Consider the following 23,492-nt stretch of genomic DNA (forward strand, 5'->3'; position numbering starts at 1 on the left):
TGGAATCCTCCAGTGAGCAGCTGGATCGACAGGCGAGAGATCCAGTCCGAAAGAGCCAACCTGACCATTTTGTTTGATAAGTACCTGCCCATTTGCCTGGACACCCTCAGAACAAGGTACCATCTGATGAGTGATTGTGTCACCCGTGGTGAGGGCATGGGGACACCTGCCACTGTCCAGCCCAGCTGTGCTGCGCTGGGTTGTGCTGCACATGATCCTCCTTGCCCCTGGAAGCCCTGAGCATCATTGGCTTAAGCTCAGAGAACCAGCAGGGCGAGGTGGGCAAAGTGACGCTCCTGCCTGTATCGTGTTGGTCAGATCTGGTTTTCATCTGATTTTGATTTGATTTTTATTGTATTTCCTGTATCAACTCTCTATCTCTTGGAAAATAATTCCGGCAGATCCCAAAGAGAAAGCTTTTCAGCCTCCTGATGTGTCAGGCTAGACCTGAGCCCACTCCACAAGTTATTTTTCATTAAGAACTTGGGTATTTGGAAGGGTCCTAGTGCTTCTTGGCTTGATTTGGCTTTAAAGCAGTGTCCACAGGGAAGTCATGTGGTTCTTGCTTATCATCATGTGAAGCCATTCTCTTTCTCATACTGTGGTGAGGACTGGCCAAAGTAGAGTCCCAGAAAACTTAAGGGAGCATCTCCCATCCTCTACTTGCTTCCTATAGTTGCACTTTCCTTTAAAAACAAAAGAAAAATCAGTGAGCATGGGAGATGTCAGCCAAAAGGGGGATGTGTCAGAAGGGTCTGGAATCAGGACTTAAACATTGTGCTAGGGAACTTCTCTCTGTGGGACCAAGTTGGTTTTGACTGTTGGTAGCAAAGTCAATCGGACGTTTCCCATTCTGTTTGCTGAACATTGTCTCAGAGCGTGAAATCCACGGGATTAGCTGCAGGCAACCCTGAGCTGAGTGTTTTGGTAGCTTGCTTAATTCAGAAATCGTAGAACCAACCTTTCAAATAGCTATAATTACTTTATGGAGGACTTCAGTGCAGCTACAATATTAGTTTGGAATTCTGTAAGTGTAGCTTAAATGAATGTAAAATGGCAAGATGAAAGGGTTTATTTTATTACTCCTCTATTTGACCGCTTTTGAACTCATCGTGCTCGCAGGAAATCATTGCCTTTAGCAAGTCTTCCATTCTGCTTCTTTCAAGAAGATCAAAGTTTTAAAATGCTTGAAACTTCTGATTATTGTTATTACTTGTATATGTGCCGGTGCCAGCGGGTCTGAGTGTGAGAATGGGTGTTCTCTTTATTGTACCTGGGAATAGGACACGTACCGCTGACAAGCAGAATGCCAGTGTTCTGAAAGAGCATTTCTAGTCTTCCTGGGTTGTGATGGACGTATTGCTTTCTAATTTCCATCCCTTAGATTTAAGAAGATTATTCCCATTCCTGAACAGAGTATGGTTCAGATGTTGTGCTACCTCCTTGAATGTCTCCTGGCAGAGGAGAACACACCTCCTGACTGTCCCAAGGAGCTTTATGAACTTTACTTTGTCTTTGCTGCCGTCTGGGCCTTTGGTGGATCAATGTTTCGAGATCAGGTAAGACGGAAGATGCCTCTTCAGCATCTTTCACACAGTTTGTTTGTGTGGTTTTGTGTTGTTTTGATTTCTTCGTACTTTCTGAAACATAGTGCTATGCCAGTAATGCTGTTTTCCTGGGGCTCTCATATAGGTGATAATAAACTAGAAGCACAACAATTCCTTTTACGAAAGGCCTCGTTATCCAGGGTGTAACACCACCGGAGAACAGCTGAGGGGTCAGTGGTAAAGGTGGAGGGATGTTTGCTTATGCAGATGCATTTCACTGGGGAGAAACATAAGGTTAACTTATAGAAGCCTGTGGATGTGCATAATGTGATCAAATTAAGAGTGATTTATCAGATGGATGTATCAGTGGAGCAGTCTTTCAGCCTTCTGACTGCACAGGTAGACGTGCTACATAACACAAACCAGCCGGTGTTTTGTCACCAGGGCAGAGCAGAGCCGGAGGAACAACCTCCCTTGACCTGCTGGTCATACTTTTCCTAAGGCACCCCAGGTGCCATTGACTTTCGTGGCCACAGGGGCACACCTACTCTTGGGTGGTTGCATCCCCTAGTCAGAGGACGCCTTATCCTCAGATCTAAAGTGTGTAGTCCTGACGTCTGGGTCTGCCCACACTGCACTGCTGTCAAGGGCTTGGAGATCCACGTCTGATCTCCGCTGGGCTTGTGTCAAACTCTGTGTTGTCTGGACTATGCGGGAGGTCTCTCCACGAATGTAACACCAGACACCCCTCCCCAGCCCGGGTGGAGGCACTGCCGTTCTTGATGGCTGCTCAAGTGCTCCCAGGGGTCTCTTTGTGTGTTTTCATGTACCTTAACGCCAGACCTAGAGTGTCTGCTGGTCTCTTCAGATTTGCTCCATGCCAAGGATCAGATGCTTCAGGAAGTGCTGAACAACACAGCTCAAGCTCAGCTGGGTGCTCACTTGGTGCCATCACACCTTGTGACCATTGAATGACCTGTGCGAGACCAGCTTCCTTGGTCCTTGTGGAGCCTCCATTTCCCATGTGCCAGCTGGGAAATACTCAGCCTTAGTGTTGCCAGTCTAGGATGACTTAAAGAAACAAAACAAAACACAATAAAGCCTGGGAAGCACTACTTGTCTTTGCTTCAGCAGTACAAGCGCAAGTATGCTGGTGTGCGGTGCTGTGGCAGCTGGCCGCTGTGTTCCCCATGCCGCACAGTCAGTCTCGGGTGCATCAGGCCGGGCTCCTGCCTGCGGTAGTGGCTCTGGGTGGGCTGCAGGAGCAGCTGCAGGCACAGCGACCCTCCGGGAGGCTCCGCCGGGAGCCTGGCTGTGCGTTACTGCCCGCGATGCTCTGTAAATGTCAGAGCTGAGAGTGCGAGGATACAGCAGTCCGAGCAATGGGGAGCCTGATGAAAAATGATCCAATATAAAATCTGTTTATTGCTTTCCACCGAAGGTGCCCTTCGCGCTGACCTTTCGCGGCCGAAATGTCAGGAGAAACAGTCTGGGAGGCTTCCCACTACTCGGTGCTTGTTGGTGGGTAGCGGGGCCCCTGTATAAAAACAGATGATAGATTTGCCATTTCCTGGCTCTGAAATTAGCGGTAATCCATATGGGGTTTTTATTAAGGAAGTGGTTTGAATTCCGCACCGTTCTGGCAATAGAGCTGGGGCTGGAGTGGCTCCATTTAACCGCGGGGTCAGGGAGGGCGGGCAGCGCGGCACAGCGCGCTTGCAGGCGGTCTGGCTGTGCAGGGTAAGGGCACCCTTGTGGGAAAGCTTTTAGCAGCCACGCACGTCCCGCTCCACTGCGGGCTACTCTGCTGCCGCTGCTGAGGAGTTATAACAACAGGAGAACGGAGAATTACAGGGATTCTGCCTCTCTGAATAGCATGAGTCTGCAAAATCGTGGATACTATTAATGTGTTTTTCAAATCCACTGGTCTTTTGAGGGACTGTGGCTCAGGAGGCTTTATGGAGGACACTTGGTTCAGTTCAGCAACAAACCCAGGTTTCCTTATGGAGGCCGAGCAGCCTATGGACAATGTGTTGGTGACCCCACATTGTATGGCTATGGGGAGGAGAGACCCGCAGACACCCCAGGAACAAACTGTGCTGTTAAAACGGGCTAAATGATGCGTCCGGTATTTCACAAACATCTTTCTCACAGCAATTTTCCTCTCCTCCTCCCCTCCACCTCTCTCCAGTTCCCATTGTCCACATGGGAAGGTGTTTGGGCAGAATGGCTGGCCCAATGTCATACAGGAGACCTAGGGCAGAGGAGGGGACTAAGCACATTTTGTGAGTCCTGACCCAGCATCTAAAGCAAAACTGTCACCCCAGTTGAAAAAATTCAGATGCTCCAAAATCTCCATGTGTAGAAAGATACAATGGGGAAAAGCAAGGAAACGGGTGCTTTGAGGGGAATGTGGCAGCGCAGAATCACGGCGGGGTCAAAGGGGCAGCCCCTCGCTGCTGCTTTGGTACGCTGGTGTCTGCAGTCCTGCTTGTCTGAAACGTTGTGGCTTGAAAAGAAGCCAGAAGACAACAACTCACTCTGAATAGAGTGGTGTGATTGGTGAGGAAAGGCTTTGGTATGCATGCTGTGACTGACCATGAGCACAGATGTAGACGGATGTTGTGTCCTTGTCTGTTGGAAGAAGTAGGCACCAAGAATCAATCAAGTGGTCTGTTTAGTCATAGGCACGTATTTCTCTTTTTCAAATTGATCCATCTATCTAGTCTCAGACATACCAAGAGTGATCAACACAGAGGATGAATTATTTAGATGAATAAATAGGACTGATGAGCAGAAATGAACAAAATGAAAAATTAGGCTTAATAGCAGGAAAAATGATAAGAACTTTATGCTGTGGAATATATTTTAAGGACTAATCCCGCTCTGGTGGACTGGGATAGATAACATTCTCCATTACTAATTAATTGATCCAGATTAGTGTATTTTCTCCACTTTTTGTCTTATAGCTTGTGGACTACAGAGTGGAGTTCAGCAAGTGGTGGGTGGCAGAATTCAAGACTATCAAGTTTCCCTCTCAGGGCACAGTCTTTGACTTCTACATTGATCCAGAAACGAAGAAGTTTGAACCTTGGTCTAAACTTATTCCTCAGTTTGAATTTGATCCAGAAATGCCCTTACAGGTATGTGAACCTTGCACGTGTTTTGTCTGGTCAGAGCACATGCATTTTAGTGACTGTATGCAGGCATTTCAATTGAAGTCTCATTCGAGGTCAAGCACTTCATAATAAGAATGGCGTTCCGTCCTGGTTTTGTTAAAAACAAGTTTCTCTTTTAGTGAATTTGCCTGTCAGGTAAAACCTTCATATCAGCTGCGTTTTCCTGGAGAACCAGATCCATGTTTTGGTAAACATAGCAATGGAATGTGAGGTTATTGATAAGGACAGATTCGCATCTCGCGAGAGGGGCAATGAGAAACAGGTGACCAAGAAACTGACAAGCAGAGTATAACATCCCATTCACGTGAATACTTCATATAAAAGTGGGAGATCACGAGGATCTCGTCCATTTTGCTTATGGCCGAGATTAGGAGAGGACCTTGCTGGTCGTCCCTGCGAACTGAGGCCTCATGACAGACTGAATCCAGCTCCGGTTGGCTGCACAGTCCAGTCCAGGACTTCAGGTGCCAGCTCTGCAGTTGCTGGGGCTTTCAAGATTGGTTTTGTATATTTTGTATTATTTTCTCTATTCTTATTAGTAGCATTAGTAAAACATCTTTAATTTTTCCAATTCTCTTCTATCTATCCTTCTTTCCCTCCCAATCACCTGTCCTGAGTGGGAGTGGGGGAGAGAGAGGGGCTGAAGGTGGGGGAGAGGGGGCTAACAACACATCTGCCATGGTTGTATTGTCACCCCACAATCAAAACCCTTGACACATTCTTTATGAAGTACAACTCAATTACCCATCTTTCTTTACTGTACTTTGACTGTGAAGACTCATCCTCCATCCATCTTCCAGAGCTGAGTGATGTACATGAGGCGCAGGCTCAGAGACACCTATGAGCCAGGGCTGGTGTGCCCAGGGTGCGGGATGGAGGTGCGTTTGGCCTGCAGAGAGAAGCAGGATGTGGGACAACGTAGTGACAAAGTCCCTGAGACACCATCTCGTCATTCTGCGTGGCTGAAAATAGGGTTGTTTATATGATTTGGACGAAAAATGAGAGTTGCTGCAGGTAGTGAATTGCGTTTGCCAGCTATGCCTTTCTTTCCTTTTAGAGGTGCCACAGTGAGCAGATGACTTGTAAAAATTGTTACCATTTTAGCAAAATGTGTGTTTGCGGGGAGATCCAGATGTTGCTCTCAGCATCCCGCTGTCATTGTTTCGTCTGTACAGATAGTTTGACTTGAATGGTTGGTAGCAGTGTATTGTTCCCTTCCTAGCGCCATCTAGAAACTCAGGTCACCGCACTCATTCCTGGCTCTCCCAGTTTGATGTCTCCTCAGAACATGGCAGTGGGGTGGTGCCACAGATGGGTACACTCACCTGCTCGTTTTGCCCCTCTCAGGCTTGCCTGGTGCCCACCACCGAGACGGTCCGTGTGCGGTACTTCATGGACAGGCTCCTGGAGCGCCGGCGCCCCGTGATGCTGGTGGGCAACGCCGGCACGGGGAAGTCTGTGCTGGTGGGGGACAAGCTCTGCTCACTGGATACAGACGCCTATGTGGTGAAGAAGGTCCCGTTTAACTACTACACCACCTCTGCCATGCTGCAAGGTAAGACAATGGCTGAGATGTGGGAGTTCTGCCTGGCAGGTCACCAAATTCCTGGGGTGTCCGTCGGGGTTTGGAGCTGGGTGTGCACTGTGGGCACTGCACTGGCACCCACTGACTCTTAAATCCCACTGTGAAACTCACTGGTCCGCAGACTCCTGGTTTTATGGAAAATGGCATTTCCCAACATGAGGGATTGAATTCTGAACACCACGACTCTGGTTCAGGGCTGTGCAAAGCACACACTTAAATCTGCTGCTGTTCTCTACAGCACACAGCTCGTACTTGACTTGAGGTGTGTCTTTAATACGCTTGAATTTAAGCCCGTGCTGAATAGAATGGGTTGCTTGGCTGGGATCTAAGCTGTCCTCAGAGTGCAATGATGGGAATTGCATCCCAGTTGTCAGTGAGGACAGTGCTAATGGGGATGTGCAGGTGCTGCTGGTTCCTGGGCTGTCCCCCGCATCCTGATGCAGCCCCGTGTGCTCCCACGGAGCGGGTGCCACATCCCACCGCCCCAGGGGACACGGCTGCTGACCCTGGGAGGCTCTGACCTGGGGAAGCCCATGAGAATATCTTTGATGAGGATTTTGGCACATCAGTGAAAGATGAAGTTTGAGACCAGGATAAGGTCAGTTCTGCTGTGTAGTCTTTTCACAGATGAAGAGAAAGAGGGAATTGTTGAAAAGTGACTCATTTTGGAATGGTATTTTCACTTTCAGTTGACCTAAAGAGAGAGGATAATTTTCTACATGTATTTATTAATCAGGAATGAAACAACCTTGCTTGTTTTGAGTTGAACAACAGCTGTGGGTCACTGTAAACCAAAATAACTTCCTTTATGGAGTTTGGTCTGACCCAAGTGTCCTGAAATCCCTTTACTCCCTCTACAGGACCAGCACCAGTGAGACCAAGGTTTTAACCTTCACCATGTGGGTTTTTCCTGGCCAGGTGGCCCTGGGGCGAACACGCTCACGGCCATGAGCATCACAGCCCCTGTCTGTGCTCTGCTGGGCTCCCGACACTGCAGATGTTTTAAGGAAGGTGTCAGAGTTTAAAGTTGCCCTGTGGGACTGATCCACTCGCAGAGGTGACAGCAGAGGCTCAGCCCACGCTGTGTCACCTGGGGCTGTGTCGTGGAGTCACGGCAGCTTTCTGGGGCAGGTCTGAAGGGTTTTGGGTCTTGCTAGTGTGTGATGGCTGCAGTCTCCCTCCTCCCTCCCAGGTGCCCCTTTGCTTTTTTCCCTGTGTTGGGGTCTCTGCAAAATGCCCTTGAGCTGCTAAATGGGCTGAGCTGTCTGTCTGTCTGTCTGTCTGTCTGTCTGTCTCTCTGTCCAGCTGCCTGGGTGGGGGACAAAGATGCTGAGGGACCTAGAGATTCTTTCTTATGGGGAGAGACTGAGAGCTCTGGGGCTGTTGAGCTGGAGAAGAGAAGCTGAGAGGGATCTGATCAATGGATCAATATCTCAGGGTGGCTGTCAGAGGATGGACCAGAGTCTGTTCAGTGGTGCCCAACGCCAGGGTGAGGGGCAGCGGGCACAGACTGAAACACAGGAGGCTCCATCTGAACATGAGCAGAAACTTGTTTGCTGGGAGGTGCCAGAGCCTGGCCCAGGCTGCCCAGAGCGGGTGTGGAGTCTCCTTCTCTGAGACATTGAAACCCGCCTGGACCCACCTGTGTGATCTGCTCTGTGACCCTGCGTGAGCAGGGGGGTTGGACTGGGGGATCTGCAGAGGTCCCTTCAGCCCAACCAGCCTGGGATCCTGTGATTCTGTGAATGTGCAGCCGTTTGTCTCCAGCTGGATGGGCGAGTGTGTGCAGGTGTTATTTGTACAGGCAGACCTGGCACCGTGTCCCTGGTCATGAGCTGTGGGCTGAGTCAGTGATTTTCTTCCCCTGCACAGAGGAGCAAGTTGTCTTGTGTGTGGATGAAGATGTGGTGGTGAGATTTGCATTGAGAAGCATGATTTATACTGCTTGGCCTGGATCCCTGCTGCTCATTTTTTAGAGTTAATTTGTCCCTTTTTGTGTAGTTTGTCACTTGGCTGCTTTATTCTTTTCCCCAGCAGGCACATCTTTAAATTTGTAAAACATGGGCACAAAGTAATTTTGGATTTTTTCTTACTTAAAAAAGATCCTAACCTGAGTTCCAGTAGTTCCTTAGACAAGGTGCCTGTTGCTGCAGAGATGTATAAGATGCAGCCCTTAGGGGAAGCAGAGTTGTTGTTCAACCCATCCCTGCATCCTGTGGCTTCCAGAAGCGCCGTGTGCACAGGGGTTAAAAGGAGCCCAACACTCTCTCTGCCTGAACCTGGGGCCAGTTTGGGGATTTTCTGTAGTTTATTGTGACTAAATACCACATTCTGTGGCATTTGCCCTGGGCCTCGCTCTGCTTCGTGCCCTCTTGGGCCTCTGCCCCTCCATCAGATGTAGCCCTGACTTCTGTCATTCAGAGAAATTGCAATAAATCTTGTGGTTTTTTTTGTTTGGGTTCTTTTTTTCCCTCTCCCTTGCTCACCAACCAGAAGGTACGAGGTGTCCAGACTGTTTCTTTGAGGTGCTGGTTTGAGTATGTGTCAGGATCTCACAGACACACCGCCCCTTATTATTATTGTGAGATACGGCTTTGAATTAAAATACCACTTCCACGAACATGTCACTTGATCCCCAGTAATTGCATTTCAGTGTGATGAATCTCTTGCATACTTGTTTAACCTCAAAAAGGGCTGATTTTATATGTTAATTAGGGACTAATTAAATTTAAATTAAATGCTTATTTGAAACACTTAATTTAACTTGCTACCAGAAATTTCAAATATTGTGGTTTTATTGAACGGGGAGAGAGGCTCCGCTGAGGAAAGATTCATCATTTTTCGTAGCACAATCCATTCCTTTGTGCAGCAACTGTCTGTGACAAGAAATCAGCTGCGTTTTGAGTGGTGAGCAAGGCGAGCTGTCTGCAGTGCACCCGAGCAGGAAAAACCCAGTGTTTTGAAAGGTCTGTGATCTGAAACAAACCAACGGAATGTAAATCTTCCTTAACAACTTTTGCACGTGATAATAAATGGCTTAAAAAAACTCCCAGTCCCGTTTACATTTGCCAGTCTTCCCTAATTACAAAGAATTGCTACTTACCGTGTGCTGCTTTATAGCACCTTACAGGTCTGTTGCCAACCCAAAACTGCTAATGAAACAAATTCTTCGAGTAAGCACAGGGCAGAAAACCCACCCGGGGTCTGGGCAGAGGAGCGTTGCTTCCGTTTGCTTTTCCACTTACTGAGACAGTAAAGGTTGCCTGGGCTGCAATCAGAGGAATCAATAACCTATAGAACATGATGTGCAGCGACGTGGGGTGATTTTTATTAAATATCAGCCCAGGATTATAAATATTCCCCACGTTTTATGAGCTAGAGCAACATATGACCCCAGCCTTCTGCTAAAACAAATTAAAGTCTTCCAAGGCTTTGAAATGCGAAACTGTTCTCTCCGTGCTTTCCTTTGCGTGTGCGTGACCCTACTTGAAACTAGGTGGTAATTTGACAGCTCGTGTTGGAATTAAGTCTTGTCACATTATCTGGAGGGTTGGGTAACGCCGGTGAGAAGATCAGGGAACTTATGATTATTTGATGCATTTAAATAAAAGTGTCATGTTGGTTGTTCTGAAGATGTCCAGGAATTTGGCCCTGAGATCGCCTATTTTTGTCTAACAGGGTAAAAGATGCATATATTCACAAAACCAGCAGCTTTGCTCGTGGGCTTCTGTGCCCACAGCATCCATCTCCCTTTCTCCATCGCAGCGCCCAGTGCCTGCTGCCCTGGCCACGCTGCAGTTGCCGCATCGCCGGGGCAGGCAGCAGGGGACGCTCACTGCTCTGGCACAGCCACCTCTGCAAGCAAGATTTCGTTTAAAAAATTATGCAGAAGAGATTCAAAAGGCTTTATCTTGCATGAAAAGCTCTTGTTTGCTCTGAGGTAGACATGTTTTGTAGCAGACGAAGTTTGTTGTATTTTTGTTTGGAAGGAAGAGTTGAGAGCTTTCTGATTTAAGTCAAACCAAAGTGCTGACCAAGGGTCCCTGCAGGGCTCCCAGCTGCACTGTAGAATCATAGAATCAGTTTGGTTGGAAGAGACCTTCAGGATCATCGAGTCCAACCGTAACCCAGCTCTAGCACTCTAGTCCCTGAGAACCTCATCTCCACGTCTGTCCACCCCTCCAGGGCTGGTGACTCCAGCACTGCCCTGGGCAGCCTGTTCCAATGCCCCACAGCCCTTTGGGGAAGAAATTGTTCCCCAGATCCAGCCTCAGCCTCCCCTGGTGCAACTTGAGGCCATTTCCTCTGCTCCTGGCGCTTGTTCCTGGGGAGCAGAGCCCGACCCCCCTGGCTCCAAGCTCCTTTCAGGCAGTTCAGAGATCAGAAGGTCTCCCCTCAGCTCCTGTTCTCCAGCTGAACCCCCAGGCCCCTCAGCTGCTCCTCATACAGCTGCAGCTGGGGGACATCTCAGCTCCTTGAGGGGCCGCTGTAGCTACACACAGCACAGCATTGAGCTGGGCTGAGAAATCATTTTTATTTTGCAGCAGTTGCTCTCCCAGTAGATGAGCTTTGCACCTCTGCCTCCCTACAGGTATGCTTGAGAAACCTCTGGAGAAAAAGGCTGGTAGGAATTATGGCCCTCCAGGTACCAAGAAGCTCGTGTACTTCATTGATGATCTCAACATGCCCGAGGTGGACGCTTACGGGACAGTGCAGCCCCATACGCTGATCCGGCAGCACCTGGACTACGGCCACTGGTAGGAGCCTGCTTGGGCTTGGTTGTCGGAGACCTTTTTGTTCAGCTCCAGTGCTGGGGAGTGGGTTTGAGAGAATCTCAAAGCGTGGGTCCCTCTTCCCATTGCATACTGCTGGGCTAGAGCTGGTTGGGAGGCTCTGGGTGAACTGAGAGTTGAGCACCCTCAGGGCTTCCCCTGTCCCCAGCAAACAAATTCACTTAGAATCACAAAACGTCCTGAGCTGGAAGGGACCCGCAAGGATCATCGAGTCCAGCTCCTGTCCCTGCACAGGACAACCCCACAGTTCACACCGTGTGTCCGAGGACGTTGTCCATCGCTTCTTTAATACCGCTTGATTGCTTACTCATAGCTGGGTTGAGAGGAGCTTTGCTCTGCTCTTGCTGTGGCTTGTGACTGTGGTCCCAGTGCAAAGCCTGCGAGGGGAGCGCGATGCTCGGCCTTGCTGCCCCGCGACGCTGAGAGCAGAGGCGGCTGTGGATTTGGCCTCAGCTGGGGTGAACCCCCCTGCTGTGAGCACCTAACATTGTCTTCTGTCAGGCAGCAGCAAACAACCATTATCTAGGCAGAGGTGATTTGAAGGAAAAGCAGTGACTGTTTTGGAAGGAGATTGGTGTGTTTTACACTTTAGCCAGCAGCTCTGTGTGGGACATGAATATTTGCATCTCTCCACAGGGAATACAGGGCAGGGACGCATTGCAATTTCCACTCTCCTCAGCTGTGTGCATGCCTGAGCTCTGCCAAAAGCTTCCGAGGAACAGAGACAGTGGAGCGGAGGCAGAAATCTTGGGCTGTGGGTGTCAGGGAAGTCAGGCAGATAGAGGGTGAGGGAGCTGCGAGGGAGCGTTGGAGGCACAAGGGGCTGCAGCGAGGAGTAGGGGGATGCAGTGAGGCGCAGAGGGATGCAACGAGGTGTGGGGTATGGAGTGAGGCATAGGGGGATGCAGCGAGGTGCGGTGGGATGCAGCAACGTACAGGGGATGCAGCGAGGTGCGGGGGGATGCAGCAACGTACAGGGGATGCAGCGAGGTGCGGGGGGATGCAGCAACGTACAGGGGATGCAGCGAGGTGCGGGGGGATGCAGCAACGTACAGGGGATGCAGCGAGGTGCGGTGGGATGCAGCAACGTACAGGGGATGCAGCGAGGTGCGGGCGGATGCAGCAACGTACAGGGGATGCAGCGAGGTGCGGGCGGATGCAGCAACGTACAGGGGATGCAGCGAGGTGCGGGCGGATGCAGCAACGTACAGGGGATGCAGCGAGGTGCGGGCGGATGCAGCAACGTACAGGGGATGCAGCGAGGTGCGGGCGGATGCAGCAACGTACAGGGGATGCAGCGAGGTGCGGGGGGATGCAGCAACGTACAGGGGATGCAGCGAGGTGCGGGCGGATGCAGCAACGTACAGGGGATGCAGCGAGGTGCGGGCGGATGCAGCAACGTACAGGGGATGCAGCGAGGTGCGGGCGGATGCAGCAACGTACAGGGGATGCAGCGAGGTGCGGGGGGATGCAGCAACGTACAGGGGATGCAGCGAGGTGCGGGGGGATGCAGCAACGTACAGGGGATGCAGCGAGGTGCGGGCGGATGCAGCAACGTACAGGGGATGCAGCGAGGTGCGGGCGGATGCAGCAACGTACAGGGGATGCAGCGAGGTGCGGGCGGATGCAGCAACGTACAGGGGATGCAGCGAGGTGCGGGCGGATGCAGCATGCCATGGGTCCCCTCCCAGACACATCGAGGCCTTCTGCCCATGTGCTCAGCAGTGCCCACTGGGCACTGTATTGCATGCAGGAAGTTATCATCTCACCAATATAATAGGCTCAGGTAGGATCTCTCAGCAAAGCATATTTTATTAACGATTTTGCAAGGTCGGGTGTTCCACCTAAAGGTAGGCACACAAAACAGGGCAAAAAGCCACTGCTTGTATCCACCCCTAATCCCAACTGCAAATTCCCTCCCCAGTTCCCCGTTGGTTGGGTACGGCAGGGTTTACAGACTACCTGACACTTCCTAGCTGCCCAGGCTCAGTTTACCTGTCTCACGACTCCATTCTAATAACCCTTCCCATTATTTCTTTATTTTCATTGAAGGTGTGTTTTCTTGACTGTCTGAATTTTAACCACTGGAATGGTTTTCAATTCCTCCACACCCGCTCTGGGCAGCCTGGGCCAGGCTCTGGCACCTCCCAGCAAACAAGTTTCTGCTCATGTTCAGATGGAGCCTCCTGTGTTTCAGTCTGTGCCCGCTGCCCCTCACCCTGGCGTTGGGCACCACTGAACAGAGTCTGGTCCATCCTCTGACACCCACCCTGAGATATTGATCCCATTGATCAGATCCCTCTCAGCTTCTCTTCTCCAGCTCAACAGCCCCAGCTCTCTCAGTTTCTTGTCACAAGAAAGGTGCTCCAGATCCCTTAGCATCTTTGTAGCCACCGCTGGACTCTCTCCAGTAATTCCTTGTCCTTCTTAAACCAGGGAGCCCAGGACTCCCTGTCCTCCCCCGGCAGCAGCAGCCTGCTGACCCTTGTCATGTCCCACCTGGCGCTATGGTTGGGGGAAGTGTGACTGAGATTTGTCAGTCCCCTGGGTTGGAAAAAAGTACATACAATCCTGAAGGTCCACAAACAAAAGACCTTTATTTTTTGTAGCTTGGTCCAATTGGCAAATGACTCAGTGGCAGAAGGATTTATGTTACTTAAGCTCAATCGATAAACAGTTTAGCAGCGAAAAGATTCACATGAAAGAGTTTTGTGGCACAAGTGGGGCTCTAAACCTTATGTTACTGTATTACTCACAAAAAGGAAGGCAAAGAAATAGGAATATAGGAAGGAAAGAGAGAGGAAGAAAAGAAGGGGAAAGGAAGGGGGAAGGAAATGGGAAGGGAAGGAAAAGGAAAGGGAAAGGAAAGGTCTCACCACCCTTAGGGCTCCGTGGTGTGTTTGAGGGGTTTGTAGTCTCAGGTCCAGTTCCTATGCAGGAATGCTTGGGTCTGTAGTCAGGGTTCAGCACCCTGTGGTGTGTGGTTCGGTTCCCGTGGTCAGCCCGGTGGGTGGAAGGGTCCCCAGGGTGGCACCCTGCCCGTGCTGGCACAGGTTTTATAGGGTTTATAGCCCTCGGGATCACCTGGGCTTTTGTGCAGGCGTCACTGGGGGTGATTGTGGAAGATGGGGGAGGCCCGGAGGGTCTCTCAGCCTGGGCCTTGACACCGTGTCGGGCCTGTCAGCGCACAGGCTGCGTGTCCTTCAACACAGCACTGCCTGTGTCACCCAGCCTTTGTCTGTGGCTGTCACCTCGGCCTTGACATGTAAATCACCATTCACCTGCTCACGATGGCCCGTCTCCCATGACTGGGTGTTGCAGGGCTGGGTTTGCCACAGTGTTTGAGAGTCACCCTTGTAGTCTCTCACACCCTGTCCCGGGTTGGGATCAAACCAGAGACACTCCTGCTGTTTTCTGCCATTTCCATGCAAGTGAAGAGTATGGCCCAGGGGCTTTGCTCAGTGCTTATTACTGATAGAAATATTAGCTACAGGTTGTTGAAGCTGAAGGATTTCCACCAGGAGCAGGACTCGCGTGTGCCAGGCCGTGTACAGATAGGCCGGCAACCTGGGCCTGGGCCTCATCTTGGCAAGACGCAGAATTTGACCCCCTGAAGACAAGCGGCCTCTGGCAGCCCAGGGACACGTACTGAGAGAGGCAGTGGCCGTGGTCACTGTGCTGCTGCTTGTGTTTTGCCCGAAGGTACGACCGGACCAAGCTGTCGCTGAAGGAGATCACGAACGTGCAGTATGTGTCGTGCGTGAACCCGACGGCGGGGAGCTTCACCATCAACCCTCGGCTGCAGGTAGAGCCCTGCACAACGGCAGGTGCATCGCTGGGTTTATTTTGGGGTGGATCATTTAAACGTGAGGTTAGAGGACAACCACTGGCAGATCCTGCTGTTGTTTTATCAGTACAAATGGCACGAATCTGTCGAGTGACTGTGATTCCTAATAGTGAAGCACCGAACTGGGTCCCTTATTCCCTTGTTTGTTTTTCCTCGCATTCTGCAGCTCCGTCAGAGGAGGAAGTCAAAAGTTGCCAGCCAGCTTAACACCTACTTTCAGGACAACCTTCTGGTCCATACAGGCAGATTTTGCCTTCATTTAGCTCGTATTTAGCTCTGAAGCATGGTGCATTAACGCCGCCTGCTTTCCAGAATTGTCTGCTGCAGCTGTCAGTAAAAAGAGGTGTGGGGGAGAAACCCAAACGAAGAAAACAGACAAAACTAAAAAAAAACCCAAGCCACACCAAAACACAACAACAACAAAAACCCCAACAAACCCCAAACCAAGCAACCAAACAAAACCAACAAAACAAAGAACACCAAAACCAACCAACCAACCAAATCCCCCCAAAAACCTAACCGAACAAAAAAACCCCAAGCCAAACAAAAAGCAGTTCAAGCGCTGCTGATAACAGAAGATTTGGGAAGAGATCTTAAACATTAGACTTTGATTTTTGGGAGCTGCCAACCGATGGAGGGACTGGGTAGCAGTGAGCAAAATTCATTTCATCATGGAGAAACCTAATGACCAGAGTCAGCTTGGACCCTGGCTCCTCTTCAGCAAGGTGTGGAGTTAAAATGAAGTGTCCCATGGGCAACTTTGCAAGTTCCAAATTAGTAAAGAGGTCCTCTGGGAGATGGCACCTTCCAGGGGCTGCTCTTCATAGAGACAGTGACTGGGCTTTGTCAGAGGTCGGTGGGACCTTCAGAGCCCTTTGGCTCTTCAATGGACTGCACTTCCAGTGTAGCATTGGTGAGATGCAGTTGAAAATCCCTGGTTTAGTGAGCAGAGTGATGTCACTTCCCACCTGAGCTCTGCTGGCAAACTGGGAGAGGGAAATAACCTTGTTCAGGTGGACTGCAAATCAGAGAATCATAGAACAACCCAGGTTGGAAGGGACCTCAAAAGATCATCTGGTCCAGCATTTCATGGGAAAGGGAGCCTAGATGAGATTATCACAGCAAATCCCCAAGGGCATTTTGCTTGAAAGGTGTTTTTCTACCTCTCTGACCTTTCCATGCCTTCCTTTCTCTCCCTCAGCGTCACTTCTGTGTCTTCGCGCTGTCCATCCCTGGGCAGGATGCCTTGTCCAGGATCTATAGCACCATTTGAACGCAGCACCTGACAAGTGGAAATTTCTCGGGGGCTGTGCAAAAATCAGCTCAGCAGCTGATTGCCCTTGCCCTGGGACTGCACCAGAAAGTAGCCGCTACATTCCTTCCAACAGCCATCAAGTTCCACTACATTTTCAACTTGAGAGACTTCTCCAATATCTTCCAAGTAAGTGCAGTTGCTGTCCTGTGGGACTTGAAGCTTGTCCCGATGCTACAAGAGGCTGCGGAGCTGTGTTCCTCTAGCTCTGGTGGGCAGAATGCAGTCTCCTACCTAAAAATGACACAGCACATGTGTGCCCTGAGTAAAGTGGGTGACCTTAGGCCATTCCTTAATTCCTTGTTAGTTTTGGATGGATTCCAGAACCATTGCCCATGGCTTTGAGAAGCTTAGTTACTTTCCAGCCTCTTGTGGTCAGCGGGGAGGGATGAGTAGTTCCAGATGGATGTGCAGGTTTGGGGTGGGTTGAAACGCCCTCTGGCTGTAGAAGGGACCAGCTGAAGGGAGCTTTGGGCTTCCGACTTCAGCACTTAAATGACTGATGGTGAGTGCGATGGAGCTGCGCTCATCTTTGGGAGCCTCAGTTCCACACGTGTAAATGTGGGGATTAATGGCACTGTTCCACCACACAGGCAAATTATTTTATTGTACTGAAGCAGGTGGTGGATAGTTAGTGGGTTACTGGCCCTGAAGTTAGATCCAGCTTAGCTTGTTGGCCTGTACTGGCATGTCCTCTTAGCTTCTGATGGTCAGATGCTCAGTATGTGCATGAAGGGTGGCATTTAAAAAGGTGATAATTGAATCAAACCCAGCTTTGACTTAATTGCTAAAACTGAATTTCCACCAGAGCCAGTTCTGTACCAAGGGGAAGTTGTTCAGATTTAGAAATATTTTCTTCCAACAACGGAGAGACTTTTTTTTCCCTGAAATCTCATACTTTGAAGCAGTAGATATTACTGCTCAAAGAGCCTTTCAGAGTTTAAGGCTGATTAGTAAAATTTGAGAAGGTTCTCAGCAGCCGAATCGAGAGGTTTGGAACACCATAAACTCTTGTAGAACCCCGGTTTGTAACTTGTTGCTGTCCTTCTTAACACCTGTTCTCCTAAGTACGTACTGAAAGTTTGGTGCCTTGTGGTCTGGTCCATCACACAAGAACTGAAGTAATGACGTAGTGGGAAATGCAAAAACAGGGCCTTGAAAAAGTTAATAACTCTTTTGTGCCAAGAAAGAATCAGACCTGTCACTTATGCTCAGCTAAACATCAGCAGCTTTTGATGTTAGATGTGGGTCGTGTTAACTCCTGACTTCTAGTTAATCTGTGCTTTGAAAGGCAGAGAGAGAAAAGCAGCATTTCCATGGGAAGCTTTAATTTTAACTGTAACCTGCTTGAAAGGTGCTCAGGTTGTGGGATATTAGGAAATGTCCTGCCAGGTCTGGATGCTGGGGCAGGAGCAGCGACTGAGCTCAGGTGTTGTTTTGTTTATCACGTGGCTTCAGGAGTGGGGGAGTCTGGCTCCTGGGCTTCATAATGTTTATTGAAATAGTGGTCCAATTTTTCTTGAAATCCTTCCTTACCTTTTGGATTCATTCTTGATTATTCCTTCACATTAAATATTCTTGAGTTTTTGAGATCTCCTGATATCCTGTTTGTCCCTACGGGAACACAATTTTCTTCCTGAAATTGAGTGTGAAAGAAGCTCTGGACTCCGGGAATGCATTTCCATGTGTTACTTTCATTCAATCTTCATAAACTCATAATTTAGCTCACACTCTCTTGTCCAAACCCTTCTTGTGCAGTGCTAGCTTCAAAGTCAGGTCAGGCTGATCAGCCAAGTTTTGAATGTTTCCATGACTGGAGTTCCCATAACCTCTCCGACCCTTGTCACACCACTAAACCCACTCCACGGTGAAGCTGATATATTTTTATTTCAGTTGGAATTTCCCTTCCTGCAGTTTGTTACCTCTTGTCCTTTTGCTATACACCTCCAAAAAAAATTGGCTCAGTCTTCTCTATAACTCCCTATTAGGTAGTTGTAGACAGAGTGTTGATGGTTAGGATTGCGGGGTGACAATCAAACCCTGGCAGATGTGTTGTCAACCTCCTCTCCACCCCACTTCCCCCTTTTGCCCCTCCCTCTCCCCCCTTCCCACTCAGCACAGGCGATCGGGAGGGGAAGAAGCACAGAGAGAAGAGAGTTGGAAAAGTTCAAGATGTTTTACTGATGCTACTGATAAGAACAGAGAAAATAATACAAATATACAAAACCCATCTTGTAAGTCTGAGCAACTGCAGAGCCAGCACCCAAAGTCCTGGATCAGACTCTGCAGCCAACCGGAGCTGGATTCAGTCTCTCACTGGCCTCAGTTCGCAGGGACGACCAGCAAGGTCCTCTCCTAATGTCGGCCATGAGGAAAAAAGGGGAAAAGAGACAAAAGGGACGAGATCCTCGTGATCTCCCACTTTTATATGAAGTATTCACGTGAATGGAATGTTATTCACCGTTGGTCAGTCTCTCCATCACCAGTTTCTCGTTGCCCCTCTCGCGAGATGTCCATCCGTGCTTGTCAATAAGTTTGCATTCCCTTGCTGGGTTTAACCAAAACATGTGTCGGGTTCTCCAGGAAAATGCAGCTAATATGAAGGCTTTAGCTGACAGGCAAATTCACTAAAAGAGAAACTTGTTTTTAACAAAACCAGGACATTCCACCCCTTATCATATGACATTCACTGAATACTTAAACCTTATCAATACAATCTATCAATACAATCTAATTAATCACTACTACTATATATATATATATATATATATATGTACATATATACACAGGAGTAATTAATCAGTGGACCATCCTTTGAAAAGTTCATGAAGTTCATTTTGTCACCACAGTCTCCCAGGGCAGGGAAAATGGTCCAAGTGCATCTCATGACCCCTGTTGGTGGGTTAAGGACACCAACTTCCAAGAAGGTGTCGGGCGCCACTCGAAGAAGCCAGCGCTGGTTTCATCACCATTGTCTTGATCTGAAAGACACTTATTAAACATTGTTAGTGCGGCAATTCACATCGTACAGTTCAGCATTGCATATTTTCACCTAAAATCCAATCCCCTTGAGGTGCACACCGAACTTCTCCATCCTTAAGCATCACCCACCAGGTGCTGCCAGGTCCCTGGGCAAAAACAATCCCACGAATAGGTTTGCCTGTGCCTGAGGCAGGAGGAACCCAGACTGCCTTTCCTAACATATTTTCCATGTGTACTACAGGGACTTTATCTCCTTCCACAGTCCATAGAATTTCTGATTGGGCAGGCCCGGCTCGATTGGTTGATCCCCTGGTGTTGACCAACCAAGTGGCTTTTGCTAAATGTGAATCCCAGTTTTTAAAGGCTCCACCAGCCAGTGCCTTTAGTGTAGTTTTTAACAAACCATTGTACCTTTCAGTTTTCCCAGAGGCTGGTGCATGATATGGAATATGATACACCCACTCAATACCATGTTCTTTGGCCCAATTGTCTATAATACTGTTTTTGAAATGAGTACCATAGTCTGATTCAATTCTTTCTGGCGTACCGTGCCTCCAAAGGACTTGCTTCTCAAGGCCCAAGATGGTATTTCGGGCTGTAGCATGAGGTACGGCAGATGTTTCCAACCATCCAGTGGTTGCTTCCACCATTGTAAGTACATAACGCTTACCTTGACGTGTTTGTGGAAGTGTAATATAATCAATCTGCCAAGCTTCTCCATAGTTATACTTAAACCATCGCCCCCCATACCATACAGGTTTTAACTGTTTTGCTTGTTTGATTTCGGCACAAGTTTCACATTCATGAATAACCTGTGAAACAGTGTCCATAGTTAAATGCACCCCTCGATCACGAGCCCATTTGTATGTTGCATCTCTACCTTGATGCCCTGAAGCACCATGGGCCCACCGAGCTAAGAAAAGTTCACCTTTATGTTGCCAGTCCAAGTCCACCTCAGCTACTTTAATCTTAGCAGCTTGATCCGCTTGTTGGTTGTTTCGATGTTCCTCGGTGGCTCGACTTTTAGGCACATGAGCATCTACATGACCAACTTCCCCAGGCAGGCTCTCCAGCCGAGCAGCAATGTCTTGCCACAGCGTGGTTCCCAATGGTTTCACCTCTGTGCTGCCAGTTGCTTTTCTTCCATTGCCGTAGCCACCCCCACAAGGCATTTGCTCCCATCCATGAGTCAGTATAGAGACAAAGCATTGGCCACTTCTCTCGTTCGGCAATGTCCAAAGCCAGCTGGATGGCTTTCACTGCTGCAAACTGACTGGATTCACCTTGTCCTTCAGTGGCTTCTGTAACTTGTCGTGTGGGACTCCACACAGCAGCTTTCACCTTCGATGTTTTCCTACAGACGACAGGATCCACCTGTGAACAGTGCACACTGCTTATCAGTCTCTGAAAGCGGATTATATGGTGGTGCTTCTTCAGCACGTTTTACTTCCTCCTCATCTGGAGACATCCCAAAGTCTTTGCTTTCTGGCCAGTCTGTAATCACTTCCAAGATCCCTGGACGGTTGGGACTTCCAATCCGAGCTCATTGCGTGATCAGTGCAATCCATTTACTCCATGTAACTTCGGTGCCATGATGTGGAGAGGGAACCGTCCCTTTGAACACCCAGCTCAGCACCGGCAGTCGAGGTGCAGGAGGAGCTGTGCTTCAGTGCCCATCACTTCTGAAGCAGCTCCAACTCCTTCATATGCTGCCAGTATCTCCTTTTCAGTTGCAGTACAGTTGGTCTCAGATCCTTTGTATCCTTGACTCCAAAAACCTAAGGGTCGACCTCGGGTTTCTCCTGGTGCTTTGTGCCAGAGGCTCCAGGTAAGTCCATTATCTCCGGCTGCGGTGTAGAGCACATTTTTAACATCTACTCCAGTTCGGACTGGTCCCAGGGCCACCGCATGAGTTATCTCACGCTTCATTTGTTCAAAGGCTTGGCGTTGTTCAGGGCCCCACTCAAATTGGTTCTTTTTACGAGTCACTCGATAGAGAGGCTCACAATGTGGCTGTGGTCAGGAATGTGCATTCTCCAAAAACCTGCAACGCCCAAGAAAGTCTGTGTCTCCTTCTTATTAGTAGGTGGAGACATTGCTGCAATTTTGTTGATCACCTCCATTGGGATCTGACGACGGCCATCTTGCCATTTTATTCCTAAAAACTGGATCTCTCGTGCAGGTCCCTTGACCTTGCTTCGTTTTATGGCAAAACCAGCATCCAAAAGAATAGGAATTATTCTCTCACCTTTCTCGAAGACTTCTTTCGCTGTGTCGCCCCATACGATGATGTCATCAATGTATTGCAAGTGTTCTGGAGCTTCACCTTGCTCCAGCGTGGTCTGGATCAGCCCATGGCAGATGGTAGGACTGTGTTTCCACCCCTGGGGCAAGCGATTCCGTGTATACTGGATGCCCCTCCAGGTGAAAGCAAACTGCGGCCTGCACTCTGCTGCTACAGGAATAGAGAAAAATGCATTAGCAATGTCAATTGTAGCATCGCACTTCACTGCCTTTGACTCCAGTTCAAATTGCAGTTCTAGCATGTCAGGCACAGCAGCACTCAGTGGTGGTGTAACTTCATTCAGGCCACGATAGCCTACAGTTGGTCTCCACTCATCACTAGACTTACGCACTGGCCAGATTGGGCTGTTAAAAGGTGAGCGAGTCTTACTGATCACACCCTGGCTTTCCAATTGACGGATCAGCTTCTGGATAGGAATCAAAGAGTCTCGACTGGTGCGATATTGCCGGCGATGCACCGTCGTGGTAGCAATTGGCACCTGCTGATCGTCAACCCTCAGCAGTCCTACAACAGAAGGGTCATCTGAAAGACCAGGCAAATCAGACAGCTGTTCAATTTTCTCAGTGTCCACAGCTGCTATACCAAATGCCCACCTATACCCTTTTGGGTCCTTAAAATACCCTCTCCTGAGGTGGTCTATGCCAAGGATGCATGGAGCATCTGGACCAGTCACAATGGGATGCTTTTGCCAGTTCTTTCCAGTTAGGCTCATTTCAGCCTCTACAACAGTCAGTTCCTGGGATCCCCCAGTCACTCCAACAATATTGATGGATTGCGTTCCTTTATAATCAGAAGGAATTATTGTGCACTGAGCACCAGTGTCCACTAAAGCTTTGTACTCCTGGGGTTGTGTTGTACCAGGCCATAGTATTTGTACAGTCCAATAAACTCTGTTATCCCTTTCCTCCACCTGGTTGGAGGCAGGGCGCCTCTAATTCCTGTTTTGCACAGTTTCTGGGTGTGAATTAGAGGTTCCTTCAAGAGCATCAGAATCTCTTCTGCTCCTTTTGTAAACTGGAGCAGCCACCTTCCTAGGAGTTTTTCCTTTTATCTCACGTACTCGTTCCTGAAGTTCTGAGGTCGGCCTTCCATGCCACTTATTCATGTTTTCTCCCTGCTCATGTAGGAAGAACCACAGTGAACCTCTTTTTGTGGGCTGTCTCTGCCCTCTCTCGAGATTGGAAACGCCTTCTCCTAACAGCTGAAACACAGGTTTGTGCAGGTCGTGAACGGTACGAGTCTGCTCTGAGCTCTTGGATTTCTTGCAACAGCTTTTCAAACCGGTCATCAGATTTTTCACACAGTTTCTCCACAGCGGAGACACAAGCCCGTAGAGAACCAGCAAGGCTGTCCTCAAAGTTCCGGAGCTGCTCAATCACTTCATTAATTTCTTGTACACCTCTAGCTGACCAGACCATTCCTGCCAATGACTTAGCATATGCAGGTGGTGCACTTTGTACAAATCTGCGCCACATAGATCGTGTACAATTGATTCTATCTGGGTCTGTCCTCTCTTGGCTGTTTGGTCCTAGATAGATGATCTCTCGCACAGCTCATTCTCTCAGGAACTGGATACCTCTCTCCATAGTATTCCATTTCCCTAACTTGGATATACAATCTTCCTTGTAGGAAATCTGACTTTCATAGCTGCAGGAGTCGGGTCCAGAGAGTAGCGGCATTAGACTCTCTTGAAATTGCCCTATCAATGGTGGAATCTTTTGACAGAGATCCCGGCTGCCTGGCTTCACCACCTTCTAATTCAATTGTTTCTGCCCCATTGTCCCAGCATCGCAGCAGCCAGGTTAAAATATTCTCGCCTTCACGACGACTGAAGTCTTTTCGCAGATCTCTCAGCTCACCTGGAGAAAAGGACCGAGTGGTGGTCACTTCATCTCCTCCCTGTCCTGATGATGATGCCTCTTGGGTTGATGTTGGCCCTGTG

At 49.1% G+C, this 23,492-nt stretch overlaps 1 protein-coding gene across 3 annotated transcripts; it reads left to right on the top strand.

Moving 5' to 3' along the window:
* Positions 1-963: 963 nt before the first annotated feature.
* On the top strand, positions 964-21,601 carry LOC136110953 (dynein axonemal heavy chain 9-like). 3 transcript variants are annotated; one of them, XR_011742096.1, is made up of 7 exons: positions 964-1,559; positions 4,517-4,690; positions 6,074-6,281; positions 10,903-11,068; positions 14,807-14,909; positions 16,153-16,392; positions 21,329-21,601. XR_011742096.1 is itself a non-coding variant. In XM_065854702.2 (6 exons), the coding sequence occupies exons 1-6, from the start codon at positions 1,419-1,421 to the stop codon at positions 16,222-16,224; spliced, it is 864 nt and encodes a 287-aa protein (XP_065710774.1). In that variant the 5' UTR covers positions 964-1,418; the 3' UTR covers positions 16,225-17,853. The 3 variants fall into 3 exon arrangements, 1 of the variants encoding a protein (XP_065710774.1); XR_011742097.1 differs by lacking the exon at positions 21,329-21,601 and adding an exon at positions 18,380-18,511; XM_065854702.2 differs by lacking the exon at positions 21,329-21,601 and having other exon boundaries at positions 16,153-17,853.
* The last annotated feature ends 1,891 nt before the right edge of the window (positions 21,602-23,492 follow it).

Source organism: Patagioenas fasciata, chromosome 21 (genome assembly GCF_037038585.1).
Source record: "Patagioenas fasciata isolate bPatFas1 chromosome 21, bPatFas1.hap1, whole genome shotgun sequence".
In the NCBI taxonomy this organism is placed as follows: Eukaryota; Metazoa; Chordata; class Aves; order Columbiformes; family Columbidae; genus Patagioenas; species Patagioenas fasciata.